The 16,648-nt window shown below is 34.8% G+C and overlaps 1 protein-coding gene across 4 annotated transcripts in view; it reads right to left on the bottom strand.

Moving 5' to 3' along the window:
* SNX29 (sorting nexin 29) overlaps positions 1-16,648 on the bottom strand; it is a 142,262-nt gene that overhangs the window by 31,270 nt on the left and 94,344 nt on the right. For 3 of the 4 annotated variants that reach the window (XR_012777580.1, XM_075514826.1, XM_075514828.1), the window contains one exon: positions 2,092-2,231. Coding sequence is in view for 3 of the 4 variants with exons in the window: in XM_075514826.1 (XP_075370941.1) it covers positions 2,092-2,231 (140 nt within the window). In the remaining variant the exon portion in view is untranslated. Of the gene's footprint in view, positions 1-2,091; positions 2,232-4,243; positions 4,369-16,648 lie in introns of those variants that run through there. The other variant, XM_075514829.1, reaches the window with a different exon arrangement.

Raw genomic sequence — 16,648 nt, 5'->3', positions numbered from 1 at the left:
CACTGTTGAATTGTACAATTAATGACAGATTTATTTAAAATATGTGAAATTCAAATAATTGAAATTAAATAAAAATCCAAACCCAAAATAATTTTGGTTAAAGCATGTAAATAATGCATTGCAGTTAAAGTAATGAACTGCTACTATGAATATCTTTTCCATCAATTAAGGCCAAAGCTTCAAATTAATATTCCTAACTAGAGTAGCCACAGTATTTCCTAATCTAATAGCTTCTGGTTGAAACTGTTGTCCACTTTTGTTGTATTTTAATATTAGTTGTGTCGCTATCTTTATGACCGCTTGCACTGTTGAGGTAATGATAATTACTACAGCAACTCAATGTACACCTGAAACCATAATCATCATTTATTAAAATATCTTATACCCCACAAAGCTTGAAATTGAATTTCTTCCATAAGCAAACTGGTTGAGGAGGAAAACTAGCTAGCCTCGACTTATGGATGTTATTCTGCATTACTGCTTGTCTGTGTGGAACTCAGAATAATCAATTATAACAAGCCAATAAAAAAGATGGGACCTTAAATAGCACACTGTTCAGAATTTATTTTCCTGCTCTACATTTAAAGCAGCAAGTTATGAAATGAAGTTGACAAGAAATTATCAGTTCACTACTTCACAAAGCTATACCTAAACATTTAAAATAAAATATAATTGGACAGGAAAAGCAAAAATTATTTGAGTTGAAAATTCAATTGCAAATGTATTTCATATTTGCCTCCCTCTTCTTTAAAAAACAAAATGAAGTACAACATGAAGGACAACTTCTTTAAAATGACTTCACAAAAAGCCATGTATGGGAGTACTGGAAGTACTTGAAACTATTTCCATCTTTACAGCCCTTAGTCAAATTCTACAAAATAGGTTCTTAGGGAGAAAAAGGTAAGTGTCTTGAGATATTTGTCCCTACAAACATCATTTTGCCATTTATAACAACATCATCAAAATGTCTCATTGAATTGATTTTTGTTTTTTCAAATCCAGGAAAAACTGAAAAAACATGAATGCCACAAAATACATCTTGGCATTCTTCCATTTATCTATTACATTTTCTAATAAATACAGGTTTCTTGAAATAAAGTTTCAACTTGAAAATCTGAAACTCTGCACAAGACCATGCAAATAGTACAGCTAAGTATGTCCACTTCTACTGAAACATATTAGTTTTAAATTGGTGTTGATTCTACAAATTGATCCATCCACGGATTCACAGGCATGGATGCACAATCCCTGTGCAGAGCCTTGTGGACAGCAAATTTAATATGAGGGCTTACTATGAATGTGTATTCAGTCTATACATAATTTGTACAAGTATAGTACTGAAAAACTATTATACTGAAAAATTATTAGTGAAAGAAGTAAGTTAACAACACTTTCAAAAACAAATTTTCATTAATATTATTTCTTAAATAGTTCTAAATATCATTTACAAATACTGTAAAGAATGATATTTACAGCAAAATGGAAAGATTTTTAACAGATTATATCCCTTGTATGATTATATATCAAAGGGTTTGTTTTGAGATTCTTAACAGATGACTGTGTTAAACTATTTCTGGACATATTCAATGTTAACATTAATGAAATCAGAACATGTGTCAGCAGATTGCAAAGTTCAGCTAGAAAGAGTTCAACAGCTTGACTTTTTAATTTGTTTAGTAGAGTACCCTAATAGTGCTCCACGCTCATACCCCTAAATGAATTTAAAAACAAAATACGAACCCCACATAAACAAAAGAAAAACAAAAATGAAAAAGACCAAATAAAAGAGAAATTGAAAACACCTAAAGTTTGAAGAGTACATATGGATGCACGTTTTGAGGTCACTTTAGATATTTTTGAAAGCTTTACACAGTGATTTTTGGTCAAAGTCACCATTTAAATAAACAAAAATGACTGCATATGTCATATATTCCTTTAAATATAACAAAAGCACTTATAGTTTGAACAGGAGCCTTCTATTTAAAAAACCACTGTTCTAAAGATTTTGGAGATGTTGGCATATTTTATATTTTAAATTAAATTGTGATGAAAAAAGCTTAATATTTTCTTGACTACTTGACAGATACTTACACAAAAAAGGGCATCAGCTGAGTAAGGGTCTCTTTTTTGGGATTGGCTGTGAATTCTGGCACAGTTTGAATAATTTTGTTCATTACATTCCTTAGGTAATTTTGTAGCTGCTTGCGTCGCTCTTCTACAAACTTTGCATCCTAAAAATAGAAAGGAAAAAATATAAATGGCGCAAAGAATATGTTTTTCAATTCTATAATGTAACTATACAGTCCTAATAAGCATAAAATTTGATCTTTTGATGATCTATGTTTATTATGTCTATAGAAATATGTTGGCAATATGTAAAAAACCCTTGACTCTGTCCTTAGAGATAAAGGAAAATCATGCAACCTAATAAAAACCTGTTTCACAAAAACATCCACTGACAGGATGCCAAATTCTCTCCTTGGCAGAATGGTTCTTCTATGGACCAGAATTCCTTTCATAATAGTAGATCTCCATAAAATACTACAGTCTTAGAAAGGCAGTGCATAACAGCGGCATAGAGGCAGTGGCATAACAATTTACGCAATTCTTTTTGAGATCCAGAATTACCAGTCTTCGCAGGAGGAAATACCAACTTCTTCCCACAATTTCTTCACAATTCATACTTTTCAGGTGTTGGGTGCACGAACTCCAGAATGGATTAATATTTCTCCAGCTTTTTTATTATTATGTTAATAAATTATTATTTTGAGATGGAGTTCTCATACAGTAGATTGCTTTTTTAAAGACTATATCACAACTCTCATAAAAATGTTTTACGGAAGTTCCTACAGTGTTTTAGATCTCTGGATTTTATACTACATTGGCCCCAATAAATAAAATAATTCTATAAACTCTACATTCTGCTGAGGGACGTACAAATTAAAAGTCTAACAACCAGCACAACGCCATGCATCCTGTAACTTACATCTAGCTTCAACTTCTTCCTGTGAGGGATCGCAATTACAGTGAACTATAATATAAACTCTACACATTTCACACTAACATAAGACTGTAATAGGTTTACAATGAAATCAGGTGCTGGCTGGCTTGTGCTACTGCCAGTATGCTCTATCTCAGAAATGCAGGCATTCTGATCACCTGGTTTAAATGGCAGAGCATGTTCTTTAGGCATGAAGCCAAAACCAGTATTAGACAATTACAGCTCTCAAAGGAAGACTACTATCTATAAATGTGTCTATCCAACCTGTATTATTTATCTGTTTAAGAAAAGCCGTTGAAACAAATTCTTGTTTCTTGCAAAAAAATGACAACCCACCAACAAAACACCATAAATACATTTGACAACACTGAATAAATTCATTGTATTAAAAAGGTTCAAGCCATGCTGCCATGCATGGGATGCAAATCTGAAGATTATTCCTTCCTTAGGTAAAACAGACTAACTCATCATCAAAGCAGGGATGCTCCTTCGAATTCAGGACTCCTGTAGAGTTCCTAGAACCTTTATTGACATTTTGTTCTGTTCTTATCTCTCATTAGGAGAAGTTACCAGGAACAGCAATATTTTTAGGAGACATAAGAAAATGAGAAAGGATTCTGAATGACATTTCTCAAAGTAATAATTTAAATTCATAGAATTAAAAAAAAAAAAAAAATCAACCAATGTTAAGTAAGGTACATTTGCAAATATTGGCAACTAATCCTGTATACTAAAAATAGCCTCACTTTTTATAATTTAAGGAAGTCTTTTCTGCTCGTCTTTTATTTGCATGTGATTACTTAATAACATGTAATTGGAATTGCTGAAGACATTCATACTTACTCAGGCTTCAAAAACTTCGGCAGCACTTGTGTTGTTTAATTAAGTTCACAAAATTCCAAATATATACAGATTAATTTTTTTTTGTTTTCTAGATATGAACTTACACAGATGTCCAGCCCTGTTTCACATTCCAGTTTTATATTAGTACATGTAATAATCAAGATCAGTGTGAAAATAAAAAACCCTATGTATTATATGGTTTCCTATTTCTTTTTTATCAGTCACATTGTTTTTCAGCAACATACACACACTACACACACAAATTGTGTAGCAAGTTATTCTAGTGTTAACTGATTTACTGATAAATGAAGAAGTGAAGTCTGAAAACTCTTGGAAACTGATACTTTATTAAAAAACAAAGCTGCATTGTTGACAGTTCATGCAATCCACTCTGCAGAGTCACTCACCCAGTACTCCACAACTGAGTACAGTTACTACTCAAACGGAACAGAGCAACAGCTTGCTCCGTGTCCCGCTGCACTGACGAAGTCTGGACAAATATGTGGAACAGAAGTCTATACAAGCTGTTGGGAAATGTTAAAGCAAAAATTTTAATACGTGGCAACACATAATATTAGAATAAAATGGAATGCTAATAATAAATAAAAGTGTAGTGCAATACTAATTAACTAATTGACTAACATTAATTTTATTATTTTTCCTCTTTTCACTAAGATTTTTGTTCCTTCTGCATTCTTTGACTAGCTCAAGGAACAACCTTGTCTTCCCATCTTTTCACTCAAAGAATTTAAAGTATCACATCATCACATTGGTAGGGACACTTGCTACCACCAGCTGCGTGAGGCAGAAGACAAGAAAGTGTGGCACATAGGAGATCTCAGACAAGAAGAAAAAGTTTGTGGAACAGCTTTGGTTCTGAAAGCTTTAACCACATGAGTAGTGGTGATGTTTGGCACGTGAGACCATTTCAATTATGGAGTAATCCTCTCCCCCGGTCTTACTTGACTGTGTATAATGGAGGAAGGAGAAGCATTGCTTTGCTCTACAAGCCTGCTCCCAGTGCAGACACAGCCTCAGCTTAGAGCCATTCCAAAGAACTGGCCTCACCCCCACTACACTTCCTTGATTGTAATTTCATCACTTCTATCAATTATGTTTTCAAGCTTCCAAGAAAATCTCCATTTTTAAAGTACCACAATCATTAGCACTTTTTCAGTTCTTAAGTTTTTTTGGTCACAAATCCTCAACAACAGTATTTTCAGTAAAATCATTTCAATTATGTTAAAATTTGCTCTTCAGCAGAAGCTGCATTCTTTTAGTATCTTCTGTACTGCACATGTATTTAAATAAATACATCTTCTTTCACAGGCAGGACCACTTTGTTAGAAACACAGGAGCAAAACGCTGAATGTAGGTACCTTCTATCCCTTATGTTATTGTAAAGAATCTCATTAACTACAGATAATAATGGCACAAAGGAGTTTTCTAATTAAGACTGCCAGAACATGCTTGGGGGATGCATTTTTGCTGTTTACAGCTGATCAAATTAGTGCTTATAATATAGCTATTTTTCTGCCATTTATTCAAGCAAAATACAGAAAATCTCAGAAATTAAGCTCAGCCTGAAAACAGTTAAAAATGCTCTTTTAGCCTGATATAAATTTGATCTCTAAAACAAACACTGAGCAATCTACCATGAAATTCTGTACCATGTACTAAGGCCCATTGTCCTTACCAGAAGTAATGTAAACCAAGGTCAAAACGATTCAGCTGTAGGTCTATACTTCATCATTAAACGTGCACTTTGCAACAGCAGGTCGGCTACTCAGGAATTCTTTTACCACACAGTTGTTACTGCCAAGTCGTTGCAGTAATAGAGGCTTTGTCACAAAATAGTAAATACAATAATTGGTAATAGAAAAACACAATTGGTTCAAAGCCTGGACGATTTTTTCAGTCTCAAATTATAAAAAGGTAACTGTTACCCTCTTTTCATTAGACCCAATTATCTACAACTGAAATCTAGTTAGTATTTTATATTCCAACTCCTAAACAGTATTTTTATTTATAAGCAAAAAGTAAAGGGAAAGATTTTGCTTTGGATTTGTATCAGTGAAAAAACCCATACTTTTAGCACATATCTTTGGTGATTGTATGAGATTGTATCTGTCAATTCAAATCTACACTTGCATATCTAGTCACACAGGAAACAGCAAAGATCTTCCCCTAAGATTCAATATACGGATTTATGTATGCTTGATATGAATGTACTGTGGAAACAAACATTTTCACAGTATTATAGGTTAGATTATATAGTTTCATTTTTAGGAAGATAAATGTATGTATGGAAAGATAAAGTAACAGTGTTAAATAAATGCACACTTTCAAGATTTCACTGAAGAGAGATCCTGCTGAAAAAGGAGACCTGCGCCCAAAAATATGGATGGGTATTATTACAAAGATCAAAGGTATTTTCTGAAATTCAGGTAAGAAAAATGTATAGAAGAAACAGAATGGGTAAGATGAATAAATAGCAGGTCTTGCCTCTAACAAGAAAAAAGAACTTGTGTCTTGAATCATCAAGCCAATCATTTGACCAGCTGGGATCCAAATCACAATTAAGATCTTTTCTTTGCCTCATAAATGCCTCTTTTTAATTGCAGGAATGCTTTATGAATTTTACCTGTCTTTATTACATATGTTGCTTTTTTGAAAAAACAGCACTAGCAGGAACTCTGGACAAAAACCAGTAAGTTATTTCAAATCTGGATATAAAAATAAATTTTGAATAATTGTGACACTGATTTTTTTTCTCCCAGAAGCACATACCAAAAATGGCACTAAAACCAGCATTATACATATCTGGTTCCTATACTTTCAAGGGCTGTAACTGCTTATAGGACACAAATTATATATAATTTGAAATTATTACAGAAAAAATAGACTGTTTAAGTTTTTCTCCATTTTTATATACATACTAGATCCTTCCATAGCCAATTTGGGAGCACATGTTTTTAAGCATTTTCCTGAGTTGGGCCCTAGTTGCTGTTTCTACAAATCTTTCCATGAAGGTGTTTGAACAATTGGCTACAATCTTACTAACTTTAAAACCAAAAGGCAAGGCTAACTGGCCCTTTCAGTTCTTCTAACTGGGTCCAGTGGTAGACTGCATGATCCTACCAAACTTGAAGAAATTTAACTATTACTTGTAAAACATCTCCTATTGTATTTATGATAAGTCTAATCCCTGATCCCATGGCACTACAGGGGGCAAAAGAGTATTCAAAGAAGGTAGGAGCTCTGCTTTCAAGATTCAAGATTTCTTGTCCATTTAAAAGATAAACTCTTTGGAGCCATATATCCTCAGTGTGAGGGATTATTTATGGACAGCTACTACCACTCTTTGTAATGATGCTGAAATTACCTTATTGTACATGAAAAGCAGCTCCAATCTGACCAAAGAGAAAGCCTCACATATTCAGCACCACCTGATTAACAATCCAGGAAAGCATTTTGTGCATAGAAAAGGAACTAGTATGTGGAGGGATACATTGCCTATAATTATAATCCATTGCCCTTCCTAATTGATTAATGTGCTAGCTTTGGTTGGGATAGAGTCAATTTTCTTCATAGTAGCTAGTATGGGGCTATGTTTTGGATCTGTGCTGGAAACAGTGTTGGTAACACAGAGATGGTTTAGTTCCTGCTGAGCAGTGCTTACACAGAATCAAGGCCTTTTCTGCTCCTCACCCCACCCCACCAGCGAGGAGGTTGGGGGGGCACAAGAAGCTGGGAGGGGACACAGCCAGGACAGCTGACCCCAACTGCCCAAAGGGATATCCCACACCATATGGTGTCATGCTCAGCCTGTAACGCTGGGGGATGAAAGAGGAAGGGGGGACGTTTGGAGTGATGGCGTTTGTCTGCCCAAGTAACTGTTAGGCGTGATGGAGCCCTGCTTTCCTGGAGATGGCTGAACACCTGCCTGCCCATGGGAAGGAGTGAATGAATTCCTTGTTTTGCTTTGCTTGCGTGCACAGCTTTTGCTTTACCTATGAAACTGTCTTTATCTGAGCCCATGACTTTCCTCGCTTTTACTCTTCCGGTTCTCTCCCCTATCCCACTGGGGGGGGAAGTGAGCGAGCGGCTGGGTGGGGCTCAGTTGCTGGCTGGGGTGAAACCACAACAATTAAGAATCTCTCTTTCCCTGTTAGAAGAAAGGGTACTACATAGAGAGGGACTCAGTTACATTAAAAATACAGACAGATTCTGATATACATCTGTAGGGCATCTTGGCCACATTTACCACCAATTGATGCAGAGTAACCTTATATTGTAAACAAATTCTTAATTGGGACTTAACAAACCAACATTCACCTGGCATATTTTCTGAAAAATAAAGCTCCTACTGTTTCTGCACAAACTACTGTCAAAGTTATTTCCTAGCCCACAGTTCAAGAGCATATACTTTTGATTAAGAGTCCACAAAATTTCAGTTAACAAGCAAAACCACTTCAGATTGCAGAAGCATCAAAACACATCTGGGAAAATATTTTTAATCTGAAACTGATGTCTCCCAAAATATTTTATGAAATTCTTTTTGACTGAGAATTTGCCAAGTTTCTGCCCACAGCAAAATGCTAGTGTCAAATTACAAATCTCTAAAAATGAGAATACATAATGGAAATCTTATACACTCTCAACAGATATTAGAAGATTATGTTAAGCTATAAAACTAAAAAGCAGAGTCTGACGTACCATATTTTATGGTATGCTGTTTTGCAATTTTTCATTACAAGCCAAGTTCATTCCAACTTGCAGTTTAAATTGTTTCACACAACTGCTGGTCTTTCATATACACTGTTAGTCTGTAACAGATGGCAAAACATTGATATTCTTCATTATTAATGGAACAGCTCACTTAAGATGTTTCAAATATTTTCCATGAGCTGTTGGAAATGGTATGATTGCCATGGTTACCTGCCATGATTTAGGGACAGATAAAACACTTTTATATTCTGAGTTTGGTGCTGTTGCAATCAACATAAAATGCACTGCTTCTGATGTTTCTAACCATTACTTATCATTTAACTAACCTCCTATTGTTAGCACTGGGGAAAAAAAAAAAAACCACAAACAAAACCAAACAACAAAACAGCTCAGGGCTCAATCCAACTCAATTAAAATAAAAGTAAATATGGCTTTAGGACTTTGATGAGAGCTGTATCAGCCTCTGATACCACACAATGTATCCCATCCTAAATAAAGCTGACAATAGTGCTATTCAAAGATGAACCTGCAAATGCAGAAATAAACTCAGGTTATTCCAGTGTAGCCTAATATTTTTCACCATCTTGGTCAAACAGTCTTAGCAAAATGATCATATCAGTTTTTGTCTATTTACAAGACACCAAACTGTTAACCTCAAAATGAAGATGGAAATGAGAAGCTGAAATGGGAGCTAATTAAACATTCAATTGCTGAGTCATTCTCACTGTTTTGTGATTAAAAAATAGTTAGATAGCAAGTATTAATTTTTACAGGCTAATCGACACCTTTGCAAAGGTCACAATAAAGCATGACTTGAATACGCCTGTCCTTCAGTAATCACTGCATCATGAAACAGTTTTATGGAGGTACAGTTTCCAATACTAAATATACCAAATACTACCATACTATACAAAAATAATCTCAAAATTATTGAAACTACATGAGCTTAAAATTTCTATCGTACTTGTATTGCCAGTTTCCGTATGGCAGAATCAGGCTAACGTTATACAACAAAACAAGGGTATACAATACATGAAATTGCCATTTTTCCCAACCCACTGTGAGATTTTTTTTGTACATTTACTGTTCAGTGGAACAAACAGGAATTTAAGAGGATGAGATACAAAGAAGAAATCAAGGAACTGACAGTTTTGAAAAGAAATCTATCTTCCTCTAAACAGAGGCTTACTCCATAATTGTAATTATTACTCTGTGTTTCTCTACTAAAATAGTTGATGCACTTGCATCTCCAACTATGGGTTCATTTCAGTGATACCACAGAAAGTAAGTAACGCTTTTAGATAAAGTCATTTGAAAAAGGCATTGCTGCAAAACCATCCAGCAGCAGACATGCTAAGGGTGAGCTATGGTCCTGTCAATGCCCTCAGTCTAGCACAAATTTATGTGGACAACTGCAACATTTTCATTAGCATTTCTCTTTTTTTGAGACTTGAGGCATCTCCTGCAGTACTACGCAGAGCTGCTCAGCACAGCCTAACTGTTCAGTAAGGAAATGGTTGCTTGGTAGCTGTGCCAGCCTTCTCAGGTAACCAGAAGTGCTGCAAGCTCAATCTATGCAAATATGGTTTTTATTCAAATGTTAATTTTTGAAAAAAGTCTTACCTTTTATTTTGAGTAAGAGGGTAGTTTATATATCACAGCATTATAGCTACTAAGGTTTATAGTCATACTAAGGTTTTGTCTGTGCTTTCTTAGAATACAATGTCGCTGTATAGAATCCTCTAAGCAAGTCCAGAGCACAAGCATGTTAACAGATACATAAAAGCATGTAGTCCCCAGGCCCTATCAAAACAACAGACAATCCCATTTTGATAAATTCTTCCCCCGTGTAATAAATCTCATTCAAACTATGTCTTGTACCTCTCTAAATTGGCTCAGACATTTACAGAATCCTGGAACCAAGTATGTTTCTTAAGATACCTGGCATATTCAAGCTAGCAATATCATCCATCCAAAAGGCTAAACTGTCTCAAAACCCTCTTTGAGAAAAAGTGTTAAAAATGAATAAATGTATCAACAGAAAAAAAGAAAGCTTGAGAATAAAACTAAAACTGATCTCTTTTTAGTGTTGTGTTTAATGTCACTGTTAGGGAAAGAACTCAGTTGGTAATGTTATGCTAACAAAATCCAGTGTCATTTAAATATTTTGTTATTTAAAGACATAAATGCCAACCATGTGTTAATTTGACAACTGGTCAGGAATCCACTGTTCATTAAAAAGCACCAATAGAAAACTGCAGCCTATAGCAAGACCCCTAGGGCTTATCTTTTGCTCGGCTATTGAACAGGGAAATTCTATTTTTGTTTTCTCCTCAGACCAAGTATTACCAGCCTACTCTTTATTTTTATTCAGAAGATTCTGGAAACTACCACAGCGGTTCATGAAACAGAGATCCATTTTTTCACTAGCCTATATTACAGTAATAACTATCAACAATATTAGTTAAAATGTGTCTCAGTTCAGTGCTTCCCCCCCAACACTGCAGTTTTCTTTCTTAATTTCTTTCTTTTATCGGGTTTGAAAATACCCTGAAGACCAATAAAGACAGACTCTAAATTTAAAACAACAACAACAAAAAAAAATCCCAAAACCCTTTAGAAACATGGTACATACAGTGCTTACAGTGTATAAGCCTATATATACAAGCTTACAGTGATGCCTTCCCTTAAAAATAACAAATTAATTTAAAAAAATAAAAAAAAAAACACTGCAAAGAGCCAAACCCACAAACAGGTTAACGAAAAACTACAATTTCTCTTCTACCCTCTCAGCAAGTGAAACAAATTGCTTTCAAAATTCTCCACAAAGTTCAGTAACAATCATTTCTCTACCGCATTTCAATAAATATTTTCCCTTCCCAGTAAAAACCTTCAAGTAGAACTTATGCCACTTGTCTTGTGTTGGATGATTCCAGCAAGTCAGGAGCGGGGATACTAAGAGAATATGGATGGGTGCAGACTGCCACAGAACAGCTGAAAGAGGATGGTTCCAGGGAGCCATACAACGGCCAGTTCCACTCTCTAACCTCTGGCTAACCTCTCCCCTGACAGATGTGGCTAAGATTACAGCAGTCTTGCTCAGTCTGCTGAAAACCAGCAACATCTAAGACGTCTAAAGGAGATCTGCAAGAAGGCTGCTAGCTTCTGGCTACTGTCTGTCTACACCTGTGGGCCGACAGTATCCAAATAGGTTTATTTGAAATGCTTTAACTCTAGCAAGTAAAAGTATGATTTTTGGGGAAAAAAAAAGAATCATTAATACAGCAGTTTACCATCCCAACTGCCAAACAGTAGCAGGATACAAGATGGTCTTTGAACTTTATTCCCACTCAAAAGATTAGATGCTCCTTTAATAGAAATTTTATTTAGATACACTCTGATAGGACAATTCTATTTTATAAAATAAAAATTGAATGAATGAGGAATATTGATATCAAATGCCCATTATTTATAGTGCCTTCATGTAAAGATATTTTACATGGTACAATGAGGAAAATCAGATTTTTCATGCAGGAAGTGTCTCCAGCATTTCACATGATCCGAAATATTCAATAGTTAGTTTTCTCCACTTTTTAAAAAATTAATGTTATTGTTATGTTGTATTATGTTGTATGTTATGTATGTTATGTTGAATATGTTTAGTACTAGCAATCACCAAAAAAACTGTAGAGCAATTAAGGTTAGAATTTGCTGATATTTATAAAACAATACATTTCGGGGGGGGAGGGGTGTAAAATCAAGCATATCGATAGGTACAGAAAGACAGAAAAATGTGGATAAAATTTCAGATTCAGAAAAAGGAGATTTTAGTTTTATTTCTGTAATCAGGTGTCCCTGCTAAGCTCTCTTTGAAAGGAAATTTATTAATTCAAGTAACTTGGTAATTTAGCATCACCATCACAATAAGAAATACATTTAGAAAATTATTTTTATATTTTCATTTTATACCAGGAGGCTACTAGAATACCTAAATAGTGCATGAGTTGTTATAAAACTGCAATATTTTTATCTAGCAGTTGTCCAAGCAGCATGTAAATTACATTACTTCCTGTTTTTCCCCCATAACGTCATGATGTAAAGCAACACCATCTGAACTGTTTCTATGGGCTCTATCTTCAATAATATGTTAGAATAAATTGCTTCTCTTAACTATAGGATTACAAAACAGGAAAAAATAAAAACACCTCTTGACAGGCAAAATTTTGTTTTGTAGACCTTAAATATTCTGTGTTCCTTCTTCCTAAAATTCAACAGCAATTAATAGCAAATTTTCGTAACTTGAAAAATAAAAGACTCAATTCACTATTTTCATGAAATGTTACACTTAAGCACCAAATGAACACATTAATTCAGTGAGACATTCTGAAAGAGATGGAGAAGTACAAGTTGGCAAAGTGTTTACCTTTTAAATTAAACCACCGAAAATTAAATACACTACTCTGCACTGTGCTAGCTTTAACCTTCATGCTGAGTTTCAGGTAACCCAGACATTTCATACCACAGAACTTGAAGATGAAATGTTTGCTGTAAAGTATTTGTAATAGAAAAGCCAACCATTTCCTACTGACTTATTTCTCTTCTCTGAGATAGTGATATGACAAAAAAATGGAAATGAAGAAGAACTGAATGCTCTTTTCTAAGTGCTGTATACATAAAACATCAACTGCAGTCTTTTCCAGTATAAAATCCAAAGGATCTGGATTCAAAATCTGAAATACTCTGTAGTCCCCCTTAGCGTGCAGGTGACAGTGACAGAAAAGAGGTGTGCTGTGACTAGAAATCTGAATAATTATGCCAAGTGTGAAATTATTTTTATTTCTATCTGTACAGTACTTCAATTAAGTTACCTATTTGAAAACTAGATTGTGCTAATTTAATCTCAGTGGCTATTTAAAGCTCATACTTCTTTGAGAATTAAAATTTCCAGTTTCTTGTATGGCTTAGAATGCCATAAAAAAAAAGTGTTACGGAATTAATGCATATGGCTATACATATGAGATTAATTTGAGTTCCTTTCCCAATCTGAACACAACACAAATGGATCCCTTCCTTTTCTTTTTAACCACACTACAGCACAAGCATGTCTGTCAAATTTATATTAGCTACGGTTTTTCCTAAAACCCACAAGGCAAAATAGTATATGAAAATAACTCAATATACTAGTTAAGTTCACTAAGAGGGTTGAAAATTAAAATCTATTCGCTTCAAAAATCAAGAATAACATAGAATTTAAGCATCTATATTACATCATCCAAAAAGTCAAATTAAGTAAGCATTAATGAAAGCAATCCTTAACTTCACATTTTTAATATATAACTTAAGGATTTATATTTCCAAAGCTTTTCTCCTTTAATAAATGTATTCTGTTTCTGAAACATCAGAGAGTCATAATTTTCTACTAATTCTACTTGAAGACATTGGATATCAAAGCTTCGTACTAAGAAATATTATTTAGCCCACTGCCCCAAAGGCATTAGCTAGAAGTTTTGCTTTCTTCTCTGCTTTCTAAATCACAGCTCCCTACAACAGTATGACTTTGACAAACTAATTTGATGAAGGATAGTTTCTTTGAGCTCTAAACCCCATAAAGTACAAAAGCACATATATCTGGACTTCTGATTTTAATGCAAGTCAAACACATGCTTAAATTTTAGGAACTCCTGAAGTGCTTTGCTGAATCAGGACACAAAAACACCCAAGCCTGGAATGAAATTACTTCCGTCCCTAAGATTCTGAATCATCCTCTTTCAAGCATTCTATATTTCTTCTGTTATTGTTTATGTACTAGTTAAACAGGAATTGGTACGCTTCCTATTTTAAAATACGTATTTCAAACGCTGCCAGTACATTAACTATTACACTCACATATGCTATCATGGCAATAAAATGTAGATTGGACATATGCATGCAACTCGTGAATTAATTCCTTTAAACCATGAACATGATTTCCCATGTCAGTCTAGAATTACTGGTAGTGTTTTTATTAATGTGATGGTCTAGCACATTTATTGGAATAGTAGCGAAGTTGGAAAAATATGAACACAGGGCGTTCTCCAGATCTGAAAGATGCAGGAAGTTTCATTCCTGCTTTCTGTCAGTCCTGAATGCTCATCTGTGACTCAACAGTATCTCAGTTTCACTGGATCACGATAGCAAAATACATACTGTGTTAATGTATGTATATGAACTATGCAATGTACTGTGTAATGTAGTGAGCATAGGACAATAAACACTGAATTTTGAACTCATATTCTGTGTTGTAAATGTGACTGATTATGGCAAACACACAGGTCTTGTCTTGAGGAGGCAGAAATAGCTCTACTGAATATGTTAATAACCTTAAAAGAAAATTATGTGGCATCATGTTCTCTGAAAATTACTAGCAAAACAAGTAGGGTTTTTTCCCAAACAGCTATCTCATAAAATCATTCATCTCTGTCCTCAGCCCAACCCAATAGCAGTTACCCCCCTCTTTCCCACAGAAAAATACTTCCACAAAAGTTACCAAGAAAAGCTTAAACACCAGAACTGGATCTTAGATACTAGCAGATATATGAGCACCTCATGCAACAGAGACAGTAGAAAACAAGTGAAAAAGAGGAAGCAGAGGATCCAGTACTGGAATCTTCACAGAAATGCACTGGTCTGGTGACCTCCGTCCCCAACTCAGAAAGGTTCCCCTCAGGGGAACCTCAAGGGCAGCTTACCACTCAACCACAAACTCTGAAATGTAATACAGGACAGTACTGCTTCCTTGACCTATGCATGATGAAAAGCCTTGCAGCTTTTTCCCTTGCTTCTTTCTGCCAAACTCAAGGGGGGGCTTCCTTAAAAAAACCTTATTCCTCTCATGCTCCTCCTCCTCCTCTTACCCCTTTCCAAGGGGAGTTTAGTACTTCCATCGCCAGGTCTACAAAACAGCTTTAAAAGGGTACCTGTCTCTGAATAGACAGGTCCTGCTGGCCCAAAATGGCAGATCAACTTTTAACAGTAAGGAAATACATAACAAGGGTTACGCATCAACAGCATAATGTGAAACCCTTATGAGCAAAAATATTAAAATTTAAACTCTAATTTGAATGGCCTCAAATTACTTCACATACATACATACATACACACACACACACAGCCAGACAACTCTTTACTTGATAAACTTTTAAAAAACAATAAATATTATAAGACACAAGCTATATTCTGTTTTCTTTTACTTGCAATAAAATCTTTACGTTCTATACCTTTTAATCCTAAAATAGTTATCCTGCAGACTGTCTTAAACTCTTCACTATCTTCAGCAACAAGCAAATAGACCAAACACTGATAAAAAAGTAGCTATGCTGGCAGGAAAAAAAAAAAAAATTGAAGCCATCTGCACTGTTAGTGCAAAGGCAGGATTTCCACTGACATAAATGGGAGAAAGATAAAGTCCCTGGTGAACAGAACTTGCAGAATTACAAGATACATTCCAGAAGCCAACTTCATATATATCCTAAATGCTGTCTTTGATGTTGTCATATGTGTACACATGTGTATATATGTATGTATATACAGATAGATATCTTTTAAGATACATACACATAATATTTACAAACTCTTAAAAATAATTACATACACAAAGTAATCTACAATTTAGCTTAGTCGCTGATAGGTGAGAGGGACATTTACTTTATTGAACTAACATTTGGGCATGAAACAAGCTATGGCTAGAGAAACAGCTCACAGACTTCAGTTGCATGGGCTAAAACTGATAATGTTGCTCTCAACATTTTCTCCTAGACAGAAAACATATTTTAGATTTCTGTATTGTTCCTCCTATGCAGTTGAGGAGTCATGGCAAAGTCACTCTCTTCTAATCTCAGAAAAGTGCTGTGTATTCTTTCCATATGGGGTATCCGATGTTTTAAAGGAAAGCAAAGGATATCATGCAGTCAAGTTCACACTCAGTGGAAAGCTACCTTATTCAATTTCTACACACTGAGACAATCACTGAATTCACATCTTCAGTGGAAGCAAAGAACCATTTTTATGTTGATATGTCCTCTATTGGGACAATAC

This window comes from Mycteria americana, chromosome 12 (assembly GCF_035582795.1).
Source record: "Mycteria americana isolate JAX WOST 10 ecotype Jacksonville Zoo and Gardens chromosome 12, USCA_MyAme_1.0, whole genome shotgun sequence".
Lineage (NCBI taxonomy): Eukaryota > Metazoa > Chordata > Aves > Ciconiiformes > Ciconiidae > Mycteria > Mycteria americana.
Note: the sequence above shows the minus strand (reverse complement) of the source record. Positions and strands in the feature narration are given on the sequence as shown.